At 53.7% G+C, this 24,814-nt stretch overlaps 1 protein-coding gene across 3 annotated transcripts; it reads right to left on the reverse strand.

Annotated features, from left to right (window-relative positions):
- Positions 1-7,703: 7,703 nt before the first annotated feature.
- fam131bb (family with sequence similarity 131 member Bb) lies at positions 7,704-23,667 on the reverse strand. Of its 3 annotated transcripts, none has more exons than XM_069182861.1 (10): positions 23,028-23,665; positions 14,475-14,515; positions 14,058-14,093; positions 13,571-13,664; positions 12,883-13,098; positions 11,512-11,652; positions 10,447-10,757; positions 10,040-10,276; positions 9,051-9,285; positions 7,704-8,392 (listed from the first exon to the last, which is right to left on the reverse strand). In XM_069182861.1, the coding sequence occupies exons 1-9, from the start codon at positions 23,116-23,118 to the stop codon at positions 9,058-9,060; spliced, it is 1,395 nt and encodes a 464-aa protein (XP_069038962.1). In that variant the 5' UTR covers positions 23,119-23,665; the 3' UTR covers positions 7,704-8,392; positions 9,051-9,057. The 3 variants fall into 3 exon arrangements, with proteins under 3 accessions (XP_069038962.1, XP_069038959.1, XP_069038963.1); XM_069182858.1 differs by having other exon boundaries at positions 13,562-13,664; positions 23,028-23,664; XM_069182862.1 differs by lacking the exons at positions 7,704-8,392; positions 9,051-9,285 and adding an exon at positions 9,294-9,948 and having other exon boundaries at positions 13,562-13,664; positions 23,028-23,667.
- Positions 23,668-24,814: the final 1,147 nt, after the last annotated feature.

Here is a 24,814-nt window from a genome sequence, read left to right on the forward strand (position 1 = left end):
TCTTTCTGGGTAATCCACCCTAAACTGGTCATGCTCAACTTTGTTTTTTCCTCCTCCCTCTGAAAGTGTTCTGTCTTAACACTGCGCAGTCAGAGTGAGCTTCCCCCTTGGGGCTCGTCAGCCAGACCTCTGACCTCTGACCTCGGGGAGATCTGATGTAAAGGACTGCACTGACAGCATGCATGCCATTAGGGGGCACTGTAAGAAACTCTCTGGTGTATGTACTGGGGCTTAATTGTTAATTGATTGGAATGTGGTCAGTTTGCACATGGCTTTGTCTGTTTGTAAGGTGTGTCTGTGTGTCAGTCAGCTGAGTAATTGTAGGTTCTACATGTCTCTGGAAGTACTGTTTACTCCGGCGCTTTTCTTCAAATAACTCTTTTGTCGTTAAAACTTGTTAGTAACGGAGGAACAGCACTCTGGACCTCATCTGTAATTCCAGGGTAATTAAGGTGCCACAGCTTCAGGAGTGGAGTTCCTGCTCTGTTGGGGAGAGAACGTGGGAGGTAGGTATTCTTAACACATTTCAAGAAAAAAGGAATTAACTTTCTCACGACTTCTGAATATTTAAAACCACCGTTCTCCAGAAAACACCATCTTCCACACACAAGCACGCAGAGCAACCTTGAATAACGAGACGTTAGGATAGACATTTGCTTTATTTTTCACTGTCAATTGTCCTCATGAGCATCAAAATCTCTCTCGACACAGTCTTTAGTGTTAACAGCTGAGTACATCTGTCTGGAGTTCAACTGAAATTGGCCCCTCACCCCCGTCGGTAATCTATGGACAAAGGAAACGAGGTTGCCCATAATGCATCGGTCAAAAAAGGTCCTGTGCAAAGGGATGATGGGAAACATAGTCTCTGTTCTCTCTGCCTGAATTTCAGTGCAGAGCTCCTGGACTCCAGGCCCAAGCTGAACTATCCACTGAGCTGACTGCAAGGCGTGGTCTCACTCTGACCGGTGCACTGGTTGTTTAATAATGGGGAGAAATTAGTTTATTTGCAGTGGCATGATGTGAAGAGATGCCTAGAGAGCCACAATTTCAAGGGGGGGGTCTTGTGTTTGTCAAGGCTAGAAGCCGACACTGATGGGACAGACCTCAGCAGACAGTGGAGTAGTCTGCTCGCCCTGCAGCTACAGAGTGGCCAGCCAGAGGACAGCATGATTTAGGCCAGGAGCAGTCCTCGTTACTCTTAATTGCTTGTTAACACTTGTTAAGGTCACAGTCCTGATCCTGCATTCCTGCATACGAGAGATCGAGGAGGGGTAGGGGCGATAGAGAGACACACACACACAAGTAAACCATGCAATTCATCATCAGGCAATAACAACTCTTTATAATGGAAGACATTCCTTTTGTTGGAAGGGTACAAGTGGACACACAGACAGGCTGAGAGTGGGACAGACAAACAACGGACAGACACAAGGGACAGACAAGTACATTGATTATTTGTTTCCTGTACATTGTTTAAAATCTCCAAATGCAAATACACTTTTTGCCCTCCTCCGTACCCACCCAAACCCCAATTGAAGCTCTGTATAAGTGTCTGTTCTCTCCTCTTTCTGTTTTTTATCACTGAGGTTTTCTCTCCGATTTCCTCTCTCTCAATGTGTCTCCCGCGAATCCCTCAGTAACAAACACACAGGACAGGAGGCACAGCGAGAGAGAGGCGATGACAGAGAACCCCTCAGTCATAAACACACAACAACAGGACAGGAGACGCAGCGAGAGAGAGGAAATACAAACAGTGCAGAAAAATACAAACGCAGTTGAAGGCAATTGTATTCAAGCAGCCAGAATGTTTTAAACAATGGTGACGTATTTCAACTGTCAAGAGAGAAGTTAGCTGCAGCCAAATTCAGCCCCCACACATGTTGAAAGTTGGTGAAGATGCTAACTGGAGTACTGTCTCTCCCTCTTCTTGCCACTGGCCCAGCGGGTATTTCCCAGAGAGCTGAGCTGTGGAGAGCGAGGGGCGAGGGGCCGGAGAGGACGTGGGGGGGGGGGGCGAGTTAGAGCAGGGGAGGGAGAGTCGCAGAGTGAGGAGGCAAGGGAGTGGCCGAAGGCGTGAGCGAGAGAAAAGGACGGGTCAGCGCCCCAGTAGGCACGGTATCCCACGGTGGGAGGGTATTCTGCGTTCTGGGATGGCGGGTAGGGACCTGCGTCGAGCGACCAACCCCTCACAGCTGACAGAGTGCCAGCCGGGTTTCCAGCTCTGCGGCGACTCCTGCAACTTCCTGGGCCGGCTCCCAGTGATGTCACGGGCAGGTGCCCCCACCCTCCAATCGGCGCTGACTCTCCTGTCGGGCATTATGGAGCTCGGGTGTCAGAGGAGGGGCCGCGTTGCTGGAGAACCCGGCAGCTCTCTCCAAGTCCGTCTCTGGCGAACAGGTCGAACCACATGCGCGAGGGGGCACAAGGGGGCAGGTTTTCCCCTTCTTTTTCAGGCCCGTCGCCGTGCGCAGTCAAATCTGGGCACTCTGGGAAGAGCAGGAAAGAGGAAATCGACGCACAGGGTGGCTTCGACAGGCCTTTAGGGAAACCGCAGGGAAAAAAACCCCAGTTGCCATGCGGCAGGGTGATCAAAAAGTCACACTGCCGTCCCACACTGAGCCCTGTTCCTAGGCTCAACACCAGAGGGCGCCATCTCAGCTGTCTGACTCCCACTTGGGCCCGTGACAGTCCGTACCAAGGCGGACTGCGCCAGCTATCCTTAGTTACCCATTCCCTAGGGTCTCACTCGTGGACCAACTCGGTGTTTTCGGTCGGCTCAGTAACTTCACGAGCACCCTGGGCAGTCAGCTTATTGACCGGAGCACAGCTTGGGGTCAGGAGGGGAGGAGGGGTTTATTAGGAGCGGAAAATTCGTCATATGATCTGAGTATTAGTTACCTATTGGCGATCGGTAGGGAGTCACGCAGAGGTTCAAAGGTTCCGACGCAGCTCCCGTCTTGTGACATTAAAAGTCTTTTCCCATCCAACAGCGACAACATGGGTTTTCCTTCAGCTCCCGAGACGCTCATGCCAACAGGCCGACATGCAGGGACCTAGGCCTTCGCTTTCTGGTCTGGGTTGGCCTGTGACCCGATCTAACACGGCCAGTCCAGGGCTCCTGAGGCTGAATTCATGAAATTCCCTGTTGTGGGAGGGTTGTCTTCCTTGATCAGTTGGACTGATCGGCGAAACGGATTTGCTCCACAAGGATAATAAAGCTAGAATTCAATCAAACTGAACCGCTCTCCAGTTCCTGAGCAATGAGCAAGGAGATCTTCCCCCTTGGCTAATACAGTCGTCTGTGCACAGCACCCATCTGATGTGCGCAACCTCCCCAGATGTTTAAGGGCAAAGCTCGGGGCAAACTGAACTTCTGCTCAGTCTTGTGGGGCTGTTTCAGGGCAGCTCTGTGCACCGATGCCCAGGGCGAGGGAAGAGGAGGCCCTGTTCAACACCTCAGGGTGTTGGGACGTGAGGCCATGCATGCGACGGAATGCTGGCATTGAGAATCAGTGCTAAATCAGGTCCAGGCCGGCTATTAATTAGTAATAATTAGCCTGCCTGACCCTCGTCATTGCTCGACTGTCACAGCTCCCAGAGCAGACTGCTCCCGGAACACGAAACAGCATCACCTGCACTGCCGGTCCCTGATTATCAGCCCGCGCGTGACAGGGCCGCCGCTCAAACAGGCTCGTTATCGCTCGCTCTCTCCCTGGGGTAATTAATCAGTGGGCTTCCCAGACGGGGGAGGGGGATAATATCCCCTCTCTGGCATCCTTCTGCGTTGCTTACACTGCCTCCCGTGAAATCGACCAGCGCGGCCCGTTCTGGCAGATAAGGACCGATTCTCATCTGCAGGAACAGGAACCTGAATGGGGATTTATTGGGCGTGTAATGGCCTTAAACTGTGGCAGTTGATGGGAGATTTGGATCATTCTTCTAATCCGATTGCCACTGATTTAGCACTGAGACTGGAAATAGGATGTGATGCTAACTAGAGTTTTGAGCCCTGTCAGTGTGTCCACAGGGACTAGAAGAGCCTAGAGCCCTGTGACTGGGCTGTGTCAGTGTGTCCACAGGGACTAGAAGAGTCTAGAGCCCTGTGACTGGGCTGTGTCAGTGTCCACAGGGACTAGAAGAGTCTAGAGCCCTGTGACTGGGCTGTGTCAGCATCCACAGGGACTAGAGAATCTAGAGCCCCGTGACTGGGCTGTGTCAGTGTGTCCACAGAGACTAGAAGAGTCTAGAGCCCTGTGACTGGGCTGTGTCAGTGTCCACAGGGACTAGAAGAGTCTAGAGCCCTGTGACTGGGCTGTGTCAGTGTCCACAGGGACTAGAAGATTCCTGAACTCCGTAACTGGGCTACTGGGCAATGTCAGTTCACTTCAGGTTGTTAGTAGGAAGTACTATCCCTAACCCCCCAACTGTTAACATCCGTTCAAGAATGTTCATTATCAGTATTTTGTATGTTTAGTACACCATCTGCCCAGCCTCAGGATCTTGATTCTTGTCGTTCAGTCATGTAAACTTCCAACTGGGCCCAGTCAGTCCAGACCTCTTCAGGACTCTGTGGTGATTTCCTGGACCCTGCTACAGGCAGTGTAACACTGACTCACTGTGGACCTGATTGGGCATCTTGCTTCATAGAGTCCCAGGGGCAGAGGATTTCACTGGGACAGTTTCCGGCACGTTGCTATCCAACGAGAGCCCCGCCAGGTCCGGTGGCCACCCCTCTGCAATGACATGCATTGCTAAGGCACGGGCGGAGGAGGAAATACTGTCTCTTCTGTATCTTATAAATGTTAATTCACTGCAGTTTTATATGTCCCACTTAGAATCAGAGCTCAGGAAGTGCAGCAGGAGCATTACGAAACAGCATAGCTGGACATGCAATTTTTATAACTATCGAGCTACCGGGGTGATAAGGGTTTTCGAGTAACATTGCACTCGCAACAGCGAGCCACCAGTTATGGGTGCAGCATTATTATTATATAGTATTATACTTGAATCGTTATCTTAGTATTGGATATGGACATGTTTTCTTAGTACACACTAAAGATCCTGTAGTCCGGTGGGCTAAGTGGGGGGTTTTGTTAGTGGCAAGTCTGCCCCTTGCTGGAAAAGCCTAGCAGATCGCCGCGCAGTGCGCCTTTTCCAGTGATTTGGAGAGGCGTGCCCGAGAGACCCGAGGGATTTGAACATTTTGCAAAGGGTGGCTGTGATTGCTTGCAACAGAGTTGGACTGATCTCTGTCCCCATGTCCTCAGGTGCACGTGTATACAGACTGGTGCCCTGATCAATCACTGCCCCAGACAAGCCGCCCAGTGAAATTCCCCCTTCCGGGGCATCTCTCTGCCCCCTTGTGGGTTCAGGGCTGCAGATCCCGGAGGTGGGCTCCCTGTGGTGTCTGAAACGGGGGGGCTGTCCCAAAACATGCACGCTGGCCTGTTTTCCAATGGCCCGCAGCCATTTCACCCTGCAGTTCCCAGCTGGCAGCCCCCTGGAGCTCAGCAGGTATGAGCCTGGCCAGTAGCCGGCTGGGAAAAACTAAGGCTGCTGCTGGAAGAGGTGTTAGGGGGGCCAGTAGAGGCTGCTCACCCTGTGGTCCATGTGGGTCCTAATGCCCCAGTATAGTGACGGGGACACTAGACTGTAAACAGGCGCCGTCCTTCGGATGAGACGTAAAACCGAGGTCCTGACTCTCTGTGGTCATTAAAAATCCCAGGGCGTTTCTCGAGAAGAGTAGGGGTGTTACCCCAGTGTCCAGGCAAAATTTCCCCCTGGCCTTTACCAATCATGGCCTCCTAATAATCCCCCTCTGTGAATTGGCTTCATCACTCTGCTCTCCTCCCCAGGGTCCTTGCATCCTGATTGGAAGCAGAGGGACTTGAAGGGCCCGAGTGTTTTCAACACGGGGCCCCTGGGCGTCTGCTGGCTGGGAGCCCCGCGGACCGGGTCACCTCGCTCACCCCGCTGGCAGCGCGTCTTTGGAGAGGGGCGGTATGGGTGGGGGAGCCCCCGCAGACCAGGGCCACACGCCACTGCGTCTCCACCCCCCCGTTTTTTGTTGCAGGGGGTCACTGCTCCAGGGCGCCCCGATTTCACCGTAGGGTACCCGGATAGCACACCAGCCCCCCTGAAACACATCCGGGGAGCGTGATTGAAGGCATTTTTACAGAAACATTCATTTACAGGAGGACAGGTTTCCCATGCAAGGGAGTGGAGGAGCCAGAGGTCCGGACGTCATCCTGTCCCTCGGATGGACAGTATACGTGCCGAGAAACAGACGTTTCGTCTTGCATGCTCTCCCCTGGATCGCTCCTCTTCAACGCTCCCGCGGGTTTTCAAGAACACGTCTCCCCGCAGTTGGTTTTTTTTTTTGTGTGTGTGTTTGGGGTCCCTCTCCTCCAGCTGGTTTCGAGCGGCGCTCCTCCCCGTTTGAGAGCCCAGAAAAAACTCAGTGCCTTCCTCCCCCCCCCCAAAAAAAAAGCACCGGAACCGTCGAAGTCCCGAGTACAGCTCCGGCACAGCGACGACAAGAACAAATTAAAAAAAGCGGGATGCTCGGGGAACAGGTCCTCACACCCCCAGAGACATTCCTGTGGGATTTCTGCCATCAGTCCCCGGTGGTTATTCCGTGCTCGGGAATTTCGGAGAGGAGGTCCGTCGGGGGTGGGGCTCGGCAGAGCCCGGGACGTCGGGAGAGAGGCTGGGGGGGAAAGCACTTCCGGACGAGGACAGTGACCGCTGCCGCCCAGCAGGAGGCGCTCTCTCACCGGAAAATCTCTCCACGTCCTGGCGACCTCTTGTTGGGAAAGGCGTTGTTTGTGAGCGTCGTGGTGCTGACCCCTCCCCGCGCTCGCGCAGGCTGGTCCCCCGGTTGGTCTCCCCTTTAGTCACCTGGCGCGGTATCCTCTCCCGCCGCCGGGGGACTGCGGGGGGCCCAGTCCCGGGGAGCCACGTGCTGCGGGGGTCCCTTCGAGATGAACGGGGGCTCTGGGAATGCGATCGCGCCCCTCTGTCCCTTTGAGGGCTCAGGCTATGACGCTTCTTGTGGTGCCCCTGCGCTGGGAGTGTCCCCCAGTGTGGCGGATGTCCGCGGCGGGGTTTTGCACAACGCGCAGCGGTCGCGCGCTCGACTTTCCGAAAGGCCGCGTGGGATGGGGCCTGACCTTTGACCTTTGCGTTGACCTCCACCCGACCTCGCAAGACAATCTGAGATCCAGGGCCAGCGCGGGGGTCAGGCTCCACACATCAAGGATGGCGTTGTTGGGGGAAAAATGGGAGAAGTTTGACTGGCGTGTCCATAAAACCGGCTGTGTACGGCTGGGAACTGCAAGCTCCGTTGAGGGGGAATATGTAGATCGCTTCCCGGACTTTGGCGACATCGATCGCAATGAGTTTATGCAGCTGGCAGTGTTATTAATGGAAAGTAGCCACACCCGCCGTGGGGCTGCGAATAAATCTAAAATCGTGGCACTGAGCAAAAAACCCGCAGCTGATCTGAACTTTTTTTTATATATATATATGTACGAGTCGCTTCAGAATGGTTAAAAGACGGCAAATGCGTTCAAGGGCCAACGCACAAGCCTAGCGATCACCTCGCCACCACCCTCGCCATCCACCGGGAGGCGCTGTCGAAGAACTGCGTTTACAAAATGTATTTGATAAGTCAAATAGCAATTAAGTTTTCTATAGTAATTAAAAAAAAAAACCAACACGTTAACAGAAGGTGGTTTGGGAAAATGTCTTCCTTCAGTCTGCAAACTGCTGCCCGGTTTGCCGACGGTCACTGTCGAAGATCACCGGTGCCGATCGATCTGGGACCGAATTCTTTAAAAAGCCACGGAACGGAGGAAGAGAGTTTTGGAAGTCCTTTTAAAACGTTTTATTTTATTTTTTTTAAAAAAAAGCAAATCCATTGCACGGGTGGTAAAAGGCTGCAAAAAGCCGCCGAGAAAATCTCTATTGATCGATCGTTCCCTGAATTGAAGAAATCAAACGTGTTGATCAGTGAAACGGGAGATCGGCGAGATAGTGGTTTTCGCAGTAGGATCCCTTCTGTTTGCACAATCTCATTGTTTTTAGATCTGTAGAACATTTTTTTTCTCATATATACATACATATAGAATTTGTTTCGATTTTTTTTTTAAATGGTCTTGCGACGGGTCCTGTGCCCGGCCCGCAGTGTTGTTTAAAAGGCATGCGCTTGCTGTGTCGTCCCTTCTCCGTGTCCCTCTGCGCCCCAGTGTTCATGTCCCCCGCGTGTGGGTGGAGTCCTCCGCGCAGGACTGCAGCGCTCGTCTGCTCCAGCAATCCGCCCTCCTCTTCCTCCGCCCGCTCCTGTGACCTTCTGTCCACCCCTCGGCTCGGGCGCTGGGTCTGGAGTCACCTGGGGAGAGGCATCCATCTGTCAGAGCGCCATCTGTGAGTGTGGCAGGCAACCGGCCAATCCACCACACTGACACGCTGACACTCTGACACGCTGACTGATTGACTGATTGACAGACTGACACAGTGACGTACTGACACGCTGACACACTGACACACTGACTGATTGACATGCTGACTGATTGACAGACTGACACAGTGACCTACTGACACGCTGACACATTGACACTCTGACACGCTGACTGATTGACAGGCTGACTGATTGACAGACTGACACGTTGACACGTTGACAATCTGACACTCTGACTGATTGACAGGCTGACACAGTGACGTACTGACACGCTGACACACTGACATGCTGACTGATTGACACCCTGATACCCTGACGCGCTGACGTGCTGACACACTTGACTGACTGACTGCCTGTCAGTATGTCAGTGTGGCAGTCACTCAGCCTGTCAGTCAGTGTGATAGACAGTGTCCTGATCTGTCAAAGGCTCTGTCGGCCAGTATCTCAGTCAGCATAATGACTATTTGAATTCATTTCCAGCCCAGTGTCTTTATTCCCGAGGGATTCCCCATGAATTCTCCCCTCCCTCGTGCGGCTGTGTCGCTGTCGACTCTCTCTCAGCTCCCAGCGCTCTCCCTGCCTCGCTCACCCGTCTCTCAGTTGGTGGTGGCCATGATGGCAGTGGACAGTTCGGCAGGCTCTCCGTCCTCCCCCTCCTCCAGCGAGGGGGCCACAGAGGAAGTCACCTCCGAGCACTTCCTGTCCGCCGCTGGCTCCCCCCCGGGGGCCGTTCCTGGGCTGCTGCCCCCCGTGACGGCGCCGGCGTCCTCCCGCGGCGGGGTGCTGGTCTCCGCCTCCCTCGGCTGCTCGGGATCCTCCTCGTCCTGCGGGGACAGGAGGGACGTTTGCCCGGAATGAGACCGCGGTCCGGCCCGGCTCTCTCAGTGCCAGACCTGCCGGGAGTCAACCCCCGCGCGCGACGGGACTTCCTGGCCGGCTGGGGGAGATGGGAATCGGGTCCGAGCGGCTGTTCTCTCCTCCCATGTGACTTTCTAACGCTGGTGAGGGTCGCCAGGGTCAAGCCAGCCTCCAGCTCCACCAGGGGGGCTTTCCCAGGCTCCTATCCAGGCCAGCCGAGAGATATCATCCCTCTGGCGTGCCTGGGATCTGCCTCTGGGCCCCCTCTGGCGGGTCGCTCCTGGTACACCTCCAACCTCCCCAGATGCCTGGAGCATCTCCTCTGGCTCCTCTTGATCAGCGGGACCAGCGACTCTACTCTGAAGTCCACCTGGATCGCGGAGCTGCTCCTCCGCCACAAGCCCCGCCAGCCGACGTAGAGACCTGATTTCGTATCGCTTCGTTTCGGATGCGCCTCGTCCCCGCCGACCACTCCATTCTGAGCACTTACCGTGGTTCTGCACCTTTGCTCGGATTATCAGATGCTCGATAAATCCGATAGACTAGTGGGGGGTGGCTTTTCTTTGGTGTGGCAGTATAGGTCAGGGGTCTCCAGTTATTTCTCAAGGTCGCCCTAGATCACCCGTGGTCTGAAGGTCAGGAAACACAAGGCTCGGTTAAGGAAGTCGGGCTCCGGCGCGGGGGGGATCTGTCCCGAGGGGTCCCCTCCGATTGGCTCACCTGCGATGCATCTTTCTCCAGCAGGGGCGCGCTCTCCACCGAGGGCTCCTCGCACACGGCCACGCCCCCTTCCCCGACGGACATGCCCACGTAGCCGCCCACCTCCGTCGGATAGGACTCTGTCTGCCTCGCCCCCCAGAGGTCCACCAATGGCGTGTGCACAGAGGGCGCCTGCTGACTGTGTATGGTGCTGTTGGGCGTGGCCTGAAGGGAGTGGGTTTGGCTGAGCCTGTCCATCTTCAACACAGAGGGGGGACAGCCACGGTAAGAAAACCATGCACATTTTCTATGATCCCTACCGTTGTGTTTGAGTACTTCAGACAGATTGATAGCTGGAGGAGTAGGAAAAATTACAATTCCCAGACTGCAAAGCTGTTGGCATAGCTGCTAGTTCTTTTCATTTCTACCTGCTGTTGCTGGTACTGCAGTAACTGCTGCTGCTGGTAGTGCTGGATCTGTTGCAAGTGGTGCAGTGGGTGCTGTTGGTTGGGCTGCGGGTTCTGCTGTTGGGGCTGCTGCTGGAAGTAGACGGAGTTCTCCTCGTAGCCCTGGGAGGACGGCCCTCCTGCCACCACATAGGAGCCTGCAGCAGGGGAGGCCACACCCGAAGGCTCGTTGCTCATTGGCTCCCAGGCGTCCGAGGAGCTGAGGCAGTAGAGACCCTGGGAGACGTAGGTGTGGGGCCATACATCCGCTGAGGAATGATGGAGGATCTGATCTGTGGGGTAGGGGGTGGAGGGAATCATTATAGACCATAATATACACCAACACAGAGAGATTAATACAGACCCTCATATAGACCTTAAAGACACTCCTCACACACAGAGATTAATACAGACCCTAATCTAGACCCTAGAGACACTCCTCACACACTGATATTAATACAGACCCTAATATAGACCCTAGAGACACTCCTCACACACAGAGATTAATATAGACCCTAATACAGACCCTAGAGACACTCCTCACACACAGAGATTAATACAGACCCTAGAGACACTCCTCACGCACAGAGATTAATACAGACTCTAATATAGACCCTAGACACACCTCACACACAGAGATTAATACAGACCCTAATATAGACCCTAGAGACACTCCTCACACACAAAGATTAATACAGACCCTAATATAGACCCTAGAGACACTCCTCACACACAGAGATTAATACAGACCCTAGAGACACTCCAAACACAGAGTGGATAGTGCAGACTCTATGTTCATGATCAGGCACCGGACAATGGAATTATATTCCTAAAAAATCTAAGACGACAGCCGGCATGGCCTCACCCATAAGCTCCAAGTGTGGTTCACCACGTTTTCATGATGAAAATCCTAAAACGTGGTAACCTCTCCGCACCCTGCCAGCTGTACTCCAGTGACAGGCCGGAGGGCTCCACCGTCTCACCCGCAAAACGCAGGGGCCGAGGCTGACTGGGCCCGGGAGCCCAACTCCTGATGCCACCACTGACCTCGACTGGTGACGCTCTCCTGGTTGACCTCGCTCAGATGGGCCACGCTGCCCTGATTGGATCCAGCGCTCAGGCTCTCTCCGTCTATGGAGGACCAGGCCAGGAGGGTTGCCTCAGAGATGGCGAACTGCTGCATCACCCCTGAGAGAGACACAGGGGACCTTCAATTGACTATAGAAACCCTTCCCCATCCCCCCCCACACACACACACACACCCGGCGGCTGTCCTGAGAGACACAGAGGAGGCAGACTGAGGAAGAGAGAGGGGAGGGGTAAATACGAGGCGATCGGGGGGGGGCGCCGCGCCGAGAGAGTAGGTGAGAAAGAGCGCGGCAGGGAATTTCACCTCCCACAATGAAACTGCAAGGCAGCTGGAAATACCGTGGCAGCGGTTCATGCCTCAAGTTGTCATGCTGCCATCTGCTGGTGAAATACTGTAACTGCACCTCATCTGTCTGTGAACTGGGCAGCCCAAACTGGAATATTGTTACTGCAGCTCTCCAGTTAACAGTGCTGCTGGCTTGGTGCTGCAGTAGTGTTAGTGTGTCTTATCCTTTAAGAAAGAAGCCTGCGCTCTGCTGATGATATATAGTATGTAGAGGTCATCCTTCACTTAGTATAACAGCCTGCTTTCCCTTTTATTACTGCTGGTGTTGAAATGTGTAACGGCAACGAACCCTTTAATTTATAGTGCTGCCATCTGCTGTTAACACATAAGAGAGGTTACAGAGACATATAAGAGAGGGCACAATCCATAGGAGGCGATTCAGCTCATTTAGCTCATTTAGCTGGTAGCTAATTGAGGCTAATTGCACTTCCCTGTGGTTCCCACTTGTGTTCTGGCTCATGTTTCACTGCTGATTCTGAAGAGGTCCATTGGGATGGCTTTGTCAGTGCCTGTGAGGATTATGAATACTTGGGTCAGGTCTGTTCTTAGGCTGCGCCGTTCAAGATTAAAGAGACTCAGTTCCTCCAGCCTGTCAGTGTGGGACAGTCCCTTCAGACTAAAGAGACTCAGTGCCTCCAGCCTGTCAGTGTGGGACACTCCCTTCAGACTGATTCCAGAGCAGCAATATTACTTTCTGTGATGCCATGATGACAATTGTACAAAATACTGTCAAAAATCAACAATGACTAGTTCTTACTAGTGCATCTTACAATTTTAGCATAGCCTTCCTCGATTGACACACTGCAGTTTGTCTGCTCCATACTGTATAAATCCTTGCTTGATGCTGACATGCTTGCCTTTCCCCACTCGTCACCTCGGGCCCAGAGTGTGTCTCTCCTGTCCCTCTGTCCCTCCTCCGCCCCTTCTCCCCACTCCCTGCTGTCTCTCCCCTGTGCTGGCCTCTGCCCCTCTCCCTCCCTCACCGGCCGCGAATCTCGCCTCCTTCTCCCCGTCGCTCAGGTCCGAGTAGGCGTCGTTCTCCAGCCGCCTCTCCCTCTCCCTGTGCAGGTTGGTCCGGCTCACCCCCGCCGGCCCGGCGGATGGTTTGCCCCAGCTCTGCCACTCGATCATGTGAGCCACCCGGCCCTGGGCCATGGCCGTGGGCTTGGTCACGTGGTCTTTCATCGTGCGCGACACGCCTGCGGCGAGAGGAAGGGGGACAGGCGGAGGGAGACGGGTCAATATAGGACGGACGTGCAGGAGTGGCGGGCTCCACAGTGTTGTTGGCACTGCTTCGAGACTACGCTACCCATGAACACTTCAACCAGGAAGTGCCGTCATTGAACGCAGGTGCACTGTGGGCAATGTAGTTTTTCTTCGCCCAGGTTTGTCAGAGGTAGCAAAAAAAAAACAGAAAGGAAGGTACAACTATGGACTACAGTTCCCAAAATGCATTAGAACAGCGGTCGCTCTTGACACATCTGGAAGACCTCAGGGCGATGAGACTTCCTTCCCAGACACCGGGACGAACACAGACTCCCACGCGGGGCACGCACGGAGGCAGACAGGGGCTACAGCAATAAGACGGCCCGGAGACGTGGAAACGGGGCGGGGAGGTCCCAGCTCCAGAGGCGCACGAGAACAACCAACACAAACACACACCTGACACACCTGACAGCGAGGATTTAGCCAGCGCCCCAATGCCATACGTGTTGGAGTTGCGCTTGAGCCGCGGGAGGATAGAGGTGGTATCCTCCATAGACAGCTGGCAGAAGAGAGGGAGGGAAAGAGAGGTTAGTGCGGACATCTTGACCCGCGAGAGAGCTGCAGGGATGCAGGCCGGGGGGAGAGAGAGAGAGAGACGGGCGGCACCGGCAGGCAGACAGGCACTGGGTGAAAAGCGAGCCCCCCCCAACACTTTTCCTCTCCCCCCCACCCCCTCCCGCTTCTTGTGGAGCAGCCTTGGCATCCCAGTAGGGCCCCGCGTGGCGACGGGCTCAAGGCCCCAGGCTACCGTATGTGGTGCTGCTGCGGTGTTGGAGCCTGCTCGCTTTGGGGCTGGGTGCTGTGTCCCCGGCGGGATGACGAAAGCCCCCCCCCCAGCACGTACATGTCAGTGGGGAAAAAAAACAGGATGGGCAGAAAGAAGACTACTTACGTTCATCCCATCCCAGGAGAACTCTGTACGTCCTTGCTGAGAAAGAGAGAGAAAAGAGGCAGAAAGATTAAAGGACAGAGATCCCTTTGCAATGCATTTTACAACAACGTGAGACGCTTTTCGAGATCTCTTTCGTTAATTAGCGCTTCCTATCTGTTGTCCTTGCACAAAGGTGGATTCAGAAACCAAACAATAGGAGACAGCTACAGAAACTAGGGCCCCATGGGTAGCCATTTTGGCTCTGTATCCCAGTTGACTGCAATGAAGGGGCAGTCCTTCTCAGGAGCCGTCATGGGGTCAGTTTCCTAAGTGAGCCAGGTGCTGTCAGATGTCAAGTGTGAGCTCAAACCGATCTGTTTCGCGCCGGTTGTTTCGTCGCCGAGTTTGTGTGACGGGGAAGCGGACTCCCTCCCCTACCTGCTCGCCATCCTTCCGTCCTACGGGCACTGCCTCCGCCGCTGAAACAGAGAGGGGAGGTGAGGTGAGACTGGAGCACTGTCCTCCCCTGTGAGCCAGCCCAGCCACGCTGGTCAGACAGCGGGGAGTCGTACTGAGCACCGGCCCGCCCCGGCCCGAGCCCTTCGGGGGGCCCTGTGACGAAAGACGAGGGGTCTAAATGTAACAGAAGGAGGTCAAAACTGATAAGAGTGCAGCACCCCCCCCCACCTCCACAAAGTGTTTGCATACCGGGGCAAAAAGCTTTTATTGCAGAGATCCCCAAACCTCATCCATTCGTTCCATAAAATGGCGCCCTCTATGGGCCCTCTCTGACACACACGCACACACATGCGCACACACACACATGCGCACACACACACACACACACACACGCACACACACACACACACACATGCACACACACACACACACACACGCACACACAGCGCCCAGTCCTCTGGGAGAGCTGCCACTGGGGCATCATGGGATATCGTCGACCCTTCCCATGATCCCCCGGAGAGCAAGGTGGTGGGGGGCGAGACCTGGCCCCGAGCCCGGCGGGGACCTGAAAAACGTGGGTCTGCGCCGGGATCTGCTTCCCCCTGTGAGGCGGGGGAAGAGTTTCGCCCGAGGTGCCGTGGCGTGGAGCGTATTTGGAGTGATAGGCCCAATCAAGCCCAGGCTCTCCTCCAGCTGTCTCTTTAAAGAAGCCGCAAGGTGGCAGCATGGAGTCATCTCCGGGGGGGTCTGGACTTGGTGGGTTCGAGCCCCTGGAGAGACAGTGCTGCTGGAACCCTGAGCCGCTGTGTCCATGGGCACCAAGCGCAGGCGGTTTTTGGACACTGTACGTTAGTTAAGACAGCGCCTCGGCCGGACTGGATCTCCCGTTCCCTGCTCCTGCAGTCCTTTGCGTAGAGGAGTGACTCCTGTTCTGGGTTCGCGGTGCGCTTCCTAGTTGTGGAGCGTTTCACACTTATCTCAAAAGGTGCTTGTTAGTTCACAGAGAAGGAGGGAGGAGGATGGAGAGAGAGACAGAGAGGCCAGTGACAGTCAGGTCTGGCTCTTCATTCCTGTACACTCTCTGCTAATTCTGAATTATATATTCTTTAATTACAGCAGGTCTTAATTATGGAGAGTCCCTCTGCGCTCTCAGCTTTAAACACACCCAGGACTCCTGACACAGGATCAATTACCAATTGTGCTCCAGTGGTTTAGTAACCACTGGAACAGAAAAATAATCTGAAATTGTCTAATTAGGGTAACCTAGTTCTCGTTCAGAGCTGAGGCTGCGGCGGTTGTCCTTTGGGATAGTTATTTAAATCACAAACACTGATCAGTTATAACTGACAAGAACTGACTGACTGACTCACACACTGACGGACCGATTAATACACTGTAAGGCAATTCATAGTGTAGGCCAGACTCTGTAGATACAGTACAGTGTGGAACTGCTCTGTAGATACAGTACAGTGTGGATCAGGCTCTGTAGATACAGTACAGTGTGGACCTGCTCTGTAGATACAGTACAGTGTAGATCAGGCTCTGTAGATACAGTGCAGTGTGGACCTGCTCTGTAGATACAGTACAGTGCAGACCTGCTCTGTAGATACAGTACAGTGTGGACCTGCTCTGTAGATACAGTGCAGTGTGGATCAGGCTCTGTAGATACAGTACAGTGTAGATCAGGCTCTGTAGATACAGTACAGTGTAGTCCTGCTCTGTAGATACAGTACAGTGTAGATCAGGCTCTGTAGATACAGTACAGTGTGGATCAGGCTCTGTAGATATAGTACAGTGCAGACCTGCTCTGTAGATACAGTGCAGTGTGGATTTGCTCTGTAGATACAGTACAGTGTGGATCTGCTCTGTAGATACAGTACAGTGTGGACCTGCTCTGTAGATACAGTACAGCGTAGATCAGGCTCTGTAGATACAGTACAGTGTGGATCAGGCTCTGTAGATATAGTACAGTGCAGACCTGCTCTGTAGATACAGTGCAGTGTGGATCTGCTCTGTAGATACAGTACAGTGTGGATCTGCTCTGTAGATACAGTACAGTGTGGACCTGCTCTGTAGATACAGTACAGCGTAGATCAGGCTCTGTAGATACAGTACAGTGTGGACCTGCTCTGTAGATACAGTACAGTGTGGATCAGGCTCTGTAGATACAGTACAGTGTAGATGAGGCTCTGTAGATACAGTACAGTCTGGACCTGCTCTGTAGATACAGTACAGTGTGGACCTGCTCTGTAGACACAGTACAGTGTGGATCAGGCTCTGTAGATACAGTACAGTCTGGACCTGCTCTGTAGATACAATACAGTGTAGATCTGCTCTGTAGATACAGTACAGTGTGGACCTGCTCTGTAGATACAGTACAGTGTGGACCTGCTCTGTAGATACAGTCTGGAAGTGGACACTGTACTGTATCTACAGAGGAGACCTTCTCTCTAGGTGCAGACCTAACTAGATACTGAATAGGTTACTGATCCTGATAGGCTGAGGTACAGAAATCTAGTGCTGTCTGGCCTTACACAAACAGATCTGTACTCCGTCCCCTCTCTCCCCTCTCTCCCCTCTGCGCGGTAATTGCCCAGAAGACAGGAGTGAGACATCAGCTTCAGTTCTGATTGATTTCCTCACCTCGCGCACCGGGCACCCGAACGATCCCCTTTGTGTGCGCGCGTGCCTGACGCGCCGCCTCTCCCCACCGTACCGGCTGTGCTGTCGTGCGTGATCAGTCGCATCAATCACCGCAGAAGGGTTAACGACACTACCGCCGTTACCCGCTCTCGGGGGGTGTCACCTCTTTTGTCTTCGGTTTGGGGGAAATTCTCTCCCTCCCTCTCTTTCTGAGTCATGGGTGACTTCCCCCTCCTCCCTCTGCGTCTCCTCCTCCTCCTCCCCCACCCCCGTCCCTCGCCAACACACAGACTGACCAGCCCCTGGCCGACAGACAGACCGTCGGGTGGCCAAACCGACAGATCGATGCGCCGACTGCTAGACCGGTGAACAGACCCACAGAGGAGAGAGCGGCGTCTGCAGGAAATACTCCCTGCCTTGTTCTGCCATGACAGCTGTGACTAATTCTCATATTTACTGCTTCTGCGGTGCCGAGACCAGGCGGTGGTGATACGGTCAACCTGCCAGACTTTGAGGGCAGTCCGTACAGAATCGCAGAGAGAGAGAGGGGAGAGGAGAGAGGGACCGGGAGAGGGGGAGGGATCAGGAAAGGAGGAGACAGAATGGCACGGATGTTGCTTTCTTTCTTCCCCGTTGGAACCACAGCTTTGTCCTTCCTAGTCCCAAGAACGCCGATCATTTCGCTGTCTGGTCTTGCGTCCTCCCTGTGGTCAGATGTCAGGTTTTTTCTGCGATCTGATTATATGTTGGTATGAGTTTGAAGTATTAACGAGCGCGTTCCCAGCGTTCCCAGAATGGGACCTCGTCGGCCGTGCCAATGGGGTCGGACTGACGGAGGGCAAAAACGTCGGACGTGCCTCCGATTCCCGAGAGCTGCCTATTCCTGGCAGGGGACGCGGCGTTCCCAGAGCCCACCTCAATGGGAAAATATCCCGGCTGCGTCCAGTCGCAGGGCCCAGGCATGTGCACGACTGAGAGGGATCGGTCATCCCTGCCAGTGTGGCTCCAGAAATGAGGAAAAAGCATGCAAATTCCACCCACACCAGTGAGAGAAAGGACGGGCGCTCTTCTGGAAGGGGACCAGATCTTGGGGAGACAGGATCACCCCCCGTCTGGAATGGGAGTCTCCTTATTCGAAACCTTCGGACACAAAGTGTCCCGTTAGGCCCCATGAGGGATCCCGCTATTCTGGAGTGCAAGTTGGCGAAAACGACAGCCGATTAAGGAAGAGCTGAACATCGCTGCCCTGTAGAGAGTTGCCTGATGGGTATTACGTGGACAGGCATGAGGGGCTGGATCTCTGCAGTCCCGGGCATGTGGGGTGGGCTCCCAAAAATGGGACAGGGTCACGTGGTGTAGCGAGTGGGATACATGGGTCATTCGGACTGGCGGGGGAACCTTCCCAGTGGGAAGTGGGCAGTCAAGAACATGGAGAGCGTGGGAGGATGCAGGGAATTAAAAACGGGCTCCCCCCTGGAGATGTGGCGAAGCAGGGGGCACTGAGACACCCCCTGAAGGGAGCCCGGGACTTAGCTAGCTGGTACCCATCCGGACTGCACTGGAATCAGATTTCCTGTGTGGTTGGAGCCGAGTCTCCGGGTTCCTGTCATTCCCAGACCGGCGGACGGGGTTCTGGGATCGAGGAGCGAGACGGTCCGAATGGATCACGTGGCTCGGGGGCGATCGCAGAGCGAGGTCTGGGTAGACCGGAGTGCAGACAAGCGCCCTGATCCATGCTGTACAGTGCAGTAGGAAAAACATGAGGAAAAGCTGGAAAAATTGCAGATCCAGTAAGTAGCCTCCTACCCCAGTCTTAGGGAAACCCAGTATCTAGACTGCATGGCTGGGACATTATTACTAGGACTGAGAGTAGTATTGGCAGGAGTAGGTATTAGGTTTAGTAGAATCAGCATGAGTAATTGTAGTAGAGATGCAAGTCGGAATTTGTTTACTATTCATTTGTTAAATACGTTTTGATCTGGGGCTATTCCATATTTCTGCTACACGAATACCATAGAGCAGCGATACTTGGAAGGTGGACTCGGATCTTCCGCGGGGGTCAGGCATTTTGCGAAGCACCTAAAGCCAAATTCGTGCGTGGTCAGATTTTCCCCCGGAACCCTCGTAAAAACGCCCTGCTAACTTCTTACGGTAGCTGCCTCACTGTCTGCTACGGGAGCTGCTCCGCCCGGGGTCGCAGAGTACTGCAGAGGGTGTTGGGAGTCAGCACGGCTCATTACCGGCTGTGAGCTACTGTACCAGGCATCCAGGAGATCTACTCAGCTGGATGGCCTAGGAAGGCCAGGTTCATTCTCAAGGACCCCAGTCGTCCCAGTCACAAACTGCTTTCCCTCCTACCGGCCGGTAAACAGTATTGAAGCATTAGTTCCAAGCCCAACAGATTACAGAACAGCTTCTACCTCCAGGCAATAAGACTGCTAAACAGCCAACCTGTAGCTCCTTCAGCAAATCACCCGTAATGGCTACAGTTTCCATAATCCTCTATGAATTGGCTACATTACTCTGCTCTCCTCCCCACTGAGAGCTGGTGTGTGGTGAGCGTTCTGGCGCACTATGGCTGCCGTCGCATCATCCAGGTGGGGCTGCACACTGGGGGTGGTGGAGGGGATCCCCATTACCTGTAAAGCACTTTGAGTGGAGTGTCCAGAAAAGTGCTATATAAGTGTAAGAATTATTATTATTATTATTATTATTATTATTATTGTTCTCGGCACACCGCACTGCTTGGACATAATGTACTGCATACACCCTGGACACATCGCAGGAGTTTTGTCTGAGTTTATTTTATTCCATTTCTATCGCACTATTATCTGGTATTATTATGTAACCTTATTTTGTAGCTTAGCTTAGCTTTTTTTTAGCTAGCTTGCAGAAAAGACATTTCACTGCCCGCAACTACTGCTGCGCGCTGTATTGTGGCGCGCTTGATAAATCAACTTTGATTGATTGATTCATTGATTGATAGTTGAAGAAGTATAAAAGCAGTCACTAAAAGTAAGTCAGAGAACTGTATGAGCCCACTGACTAGCTCTCGTAGGCGTGCCGGAGAGAGTTGTGCGGAGGAGGGGAAGGAGTTGAGTGAGACACCGTCTGCTGGAAGAAAGTACTGGGTGTCGCAGTTTGAAGCTTCCCCCCTGGCCTCTCCGGTTTCTCTCCGCCCTCACCCTCACCCTCCATCGAAGGGTGTCAAACGCCGCGTTCGTCCGTCGGAGTCGGTATTCCGGTTAGTTAGCGCATCTGTCAGCAGAGACGTCATTCGGTGTCTTAGTAAGTCAGTGTTCCAGTCAGTCAGTCAGCGTGCTGTCAGTTAGGCAATCAGACTCGCAGTCTGCGTCCGTCTGTGTGTCGGCCTGTAGCTGGGAGTGTCCCTCGGGATGCCTCTCAGTCAGCCTGCAAAATTGTTAGTGGGTCAGAAAATCAGCCAATTTGTCAGTCACTCCGTTTCTCGGTTAACCAGTGAGTCGTCGTCCCAGCCGGTCAGTATGTCCGTCCGTGAGTTCGCCGAGCAGTCAGTCACTGTATCGGTCTGTGACTCGGTCACTCACAGTGGCCGTGTCCTGTGCCGGCGGGTCAGTCGTGGTGCGAGACGGTGTCGGACACCCAGTGTGTCAGGCAGGGAGACAGTCGGTGGGTGAGACTGACTCTCGGTGTATCAGCCAGTCAGTGGGTGTATCAGTGAGCTGAGGCCGTCAGCGAGAGAGCTGGTGAGTCAGTCGGGTAGTCAGTGAGCCACCCAGAGAGACAGTGTCTCAGTGAGTCAGTGAGATAGAGAGTCAGGCAGGGAGACTGTTAGTGAAGAAGTCAGTGTATCAGTCAGTCAGAGAGACACAGTATTTTGAGACAGTGTATCTGTCAGTGAGACAGTGGATTGTATCAGTCAGTCAGATAGGGTGACAGTCAGTGAAAAAGTTAGTTAAGTGTATAACACAGTGAGACAGTTAGTGTATCAGTCAGACAGTGAACTTGTGTGTAAAAACGATCAGAAGCAACTATAAAAAATGTCCTTAGTAATAGACACTACAAGATTAGATAGACGGTATTGTAAGCAAGAATATTCACTGATTTACTAGCATCGACAGTTGTTGAGTTTAATCATATTTTACAGCTAAGATAACATCTATTTTTAAATAAAAGTTGGGTACTTCTTTAAATTTTCCTGCAAAACTCCATAATCTCACAAATTAATGAAGACCCTTTTAAGAATTAACTTATCTACAGTCTCTGTGCCACTATAGATGTTCCAGCTGTGTGAGTATCTACAGTACACCAACTCTCTGCCAAAACAGATGTTCCAGCTGTGTATCAACAGTACACCAACTCTCTGCCAAAACAGATGTTCCAGTTGTTTATCTACAGTACCCAGCTCTCTGCCACTATAGATGTTCCAGTTGTTTATCTACAGTACACCCTCTCTCTGCCAGAACAGATGTTAACAGCTGTGTATCTACAGTACACCCTCTCTCTGCCAGTACAGATGTTCCAGCTGTGTATCTACAGTACACCCTCTCTCTGCCAGTACAGATGTTAACAGCTGTGTCTACAGTACACCCTCTCTCTGCCAGTACAGATGTTCCAGCTGTGTATCTACAGTACACCCTCTCTCTGCCAGTACAGATGTTAACAGCTGTGTGTCTACAGTACATCAGCTCTCTGTCAGTGCAGATGTTAACAGCTGTGTCTCTACAGTACACCAGCTCTCTGCCAGTGCAGATGTTAACAGCTGTCTCTACAGTACACCAGCTCTCTGCCAGTACAGATGTTAACAGCTGTGTGTCTACAGTACACCAGCTCTCTGCCAGTACAGATGTTAACAGCTGTGTGTCTACAGTACACCAGCTCTCTGCCAGTACAGATGTTAACAGCTGTGTGTCTACAGTACACCAGCTCTCTTCCAGTACAGACGTTAACAGCTGTGTGTCTACAGTACACCAGCTCTCTGCCAGTAGAGATGTTTACAGCTGTGTGTCCCTATATTGCTCCAGCAGTGCAGAAAGCAGATGTTGGCAGCTGTGTACCGGCCCATCACCACCTGTCGAGCAGTCCAGATGTCGGCAGCTGTGTACCTCCAGCCCCCCGTCTCTCTCAAACCCACACCCGGCCTCACCCCGGATCCCTGTGTGTAAGTAATAGCACTGAATAATTGATGAGCGTAATATTTATTTACGGTAAGTCTCGGAAACACAATCCCTCTCTCTGGCGATCCGGAGAGTAATAACAAACAGCAGAGTGGCGCTCCGGGGGCAGAATCGCGCCGTCTCTGCCCCGCTCTGCCCCCCCGGCGCCGGGGCTCTGGCTGCTGGGCAGTACTCTCTTTGGGGTGCCGTCCCCCCACTCGCCCTCCCTGTGCCCATCTGCCGTCTGCAGCGCATCGCAGCCTCCTCCAGACGCAGCTCTGGCTCTGTCACAGCCCACACACCCGCGCCTGCCTCTCTCCCTCCCTCTATCACTGCATCGCTGTAAACAACAAGGCCATATTGCGTGATGCAGTCTTTTCTCTCTCCGTCTCTCTCTCTCTCTCTCTCTCTCTCCCCCTCTCTCGTCCCCATGCACTGCCACACTCTCGCCCGCCCAAGAAATACCTGAACACACACACACACACACGCCGGGCTGGACACACACCCCCAGGGACCTCACACACAGATGCCAATCGGTGACCAAGTTGCTATCCCGAGGTCTTCACCCACATGGAGCGTTCACGTTGCTGCAGGCAAAGCCGATCGGAGGGGAATTTTATACACCGGTAGGATACTCCGCGACCCCCCCCCCCAGCAGAAGATGAGCATCTGCCCCTGCCCCGTTTCCCCAGTGCTGGCTGGTACCACACCCCCACCCACACCCCCACCCCCCGTTCAAAGGAAAAAGCCTTACTCAGTGTTCTTGAGCCAATGCATCCCATTTTAGTGGCAGTGGAGGCCTGTGCACAACCTTCGGAGAGCCAGCAGTCCAGTCCCTCTCCCATTCATCTCTTCCTCTCTCCGTCTCCCTGCGTGCCTGTCTCCGTGTGTGTGTGTGTGTGTGTGTGTGTGTGTATCTCCGGGAGAGAGCGTGTGGATGTGAGAGGGTGTGTGGATTCCTCTCTCTCTCTCTCTCTCCTCCTCCTCTCTCTCTCTCCCGGTGTTAATGTAGCGGCGTGCTCAGCCAGTCCGGTCGCCGGTCTGCGCCGGGTGCTCGGCCACCCTCTCGCTGCAGTGCCAAGAACCGGCTCCCAGCTCGGAGGACGGAGAGAGGGAGGGAGGGAGGGAGAGGGAGGGGAGAAAGAGGGGAAGAGAGAGAGAGACGGGGAGAGGAATGGTGATAATGATAAAAGGCAATTAAATCTCTCGGTGCAGGCAGCTGGCTCAATTGCACTTCGGATCCCGATTCGGCTAATTGGTATTATTAGTGGAGTGGCTGGGCTCTGCTCTTCCGGGGGGTCGGTTGTGCTAGAGCAGTGAGGGGATTCTCCTCTCTCTCCCCGTCTGTTTTACAATGCAGTACAGCTGTTTCCCTCCACCTCTCTCTCTCTCACTCACACACACACGCGCGCGCGCACGCCCGCGCTCACACGCACACACACTCTCTCTCTCTCTCTCCCCCTCCCTCGCATTGATCCGGAATCGCAGGGCTGTGAGATTGTATTACAGGGTATTCCTCAGTCGCTCCGTGTGCCTGTTTGCGCCCCTCCCTCTCCTCCCCCCGGGCTCGTCTCCCGCTCCCTCTTTCCTCCCCACTCCCTTCCTCTTCTCTCTCTCTCTCTCGCCGTGCTCAGATCTCTCTATCAATTCCATTCAGCTCAAGGTGCTTCAGTAGCGGGGCCGATGGGTACAATCAGCGCTGCCGAAGCAAATGAAAATGAAGTTAACAGGAAACCCAACAAAAAATAGAAATAAAATACATTCGACAGACATTTACAACAAAGACATATCATAAAATATTTACATATTGAGCATTACTGTGAGACAAGTTCACTGTTCCTCAGGCTGGGACGGGAGATCACGTACTCTCTCTCTCTGTTCTCCGTGATCAATCTCTCTGTGTCTGTCAGCCTGTCTCCCTGTCTCCCTGTCTCCCTGTCAGTCTGTGTGTCTGTGTGTCTGCCTGACTGCCTGACTGCCTGTCTGCCTGCCTGCCTGACTGCCTGTCTGCCTGCCTGTCAGCCTGTATGTCTGCCTGTCAGCCTGTCTGTCAGCCTGTATGTCTGCCTGTCTGCCTGTCAGCCTGTCTGCCTGCCTGTCAGCCTGTCTGCCTGCCTGTCAGCCTGTCTGTCAGCCTGTATGTCTGCCTGTCTGCCTGTCAGCCTGTCTGCCTGCCTGTCAGCCTGTCTGTCAGCCTGTCAGCCTGTCTGTCAGCCTGTCAGCCTGTCTGTCAGCCTGTATGTCTGCCTGTCAGCCTGTCAGCCTGCCTGCCTGTCTGCCTGCCTGCGTGTCGGCGTGTCTGTCTATCGGAGCTGCAGAGGAGGGAGAGGGGGAATGGAAGAGGACACAGTCAGCTCTGAGATGCGAGGGCAGATGACACTCACACATGCACACATGAATCACCTCAGACACACACACACAGACTGTGGGTGTCAGGGACGTATTATGCATTCACACTAGGAGAGGCAGGGAGGGGAGGGACGCTCAGAGACATACTAAACAGATAAGATGCTGTGATGCACAGATTAGCATTCTGCTGAG

Source organism: Lepisosteus oculatus, chromosome 23 (assembly GCF_040954835.1).
Source record: "Lepisosteus oculatus isolate fLepOcu1 chromosome 23, fLepOcu1.hap2, whole genome shotgun sequence".
Taxonomy (NCBI): Eukaryota; Metazoa; Chordata; class Actinopteri; order Semionotiformes; family Lepisosteidae; genus Lepisosteus; species Lepisosteus oculatus.

Bases quoted from the DNA above. Each gene is read 5' to 3' on its own strand.
- fam131bb (XM_069182858.1), bottom strand. From the start codon at position 23,118: ATGGGAGAGGGACTGGACTGCTGGCTCTCCGAAGGTTGTGCACAGGCC. The intron at 14,094-14,474 runs GTAGGGGAGGGA...TCTCTTTCTCAG, and splicing joins GACGGAAGGATGGCGAGCAG to CAAGGACGTACAGAGTTCTC. The intron at 10,758-11,511 runs GTCAGTGGTGGC...CCTACCCCACAG, and splicing joins GGAGAGCGTCACCAGTCGAG to ATCAGATCCTCCATCATTCC.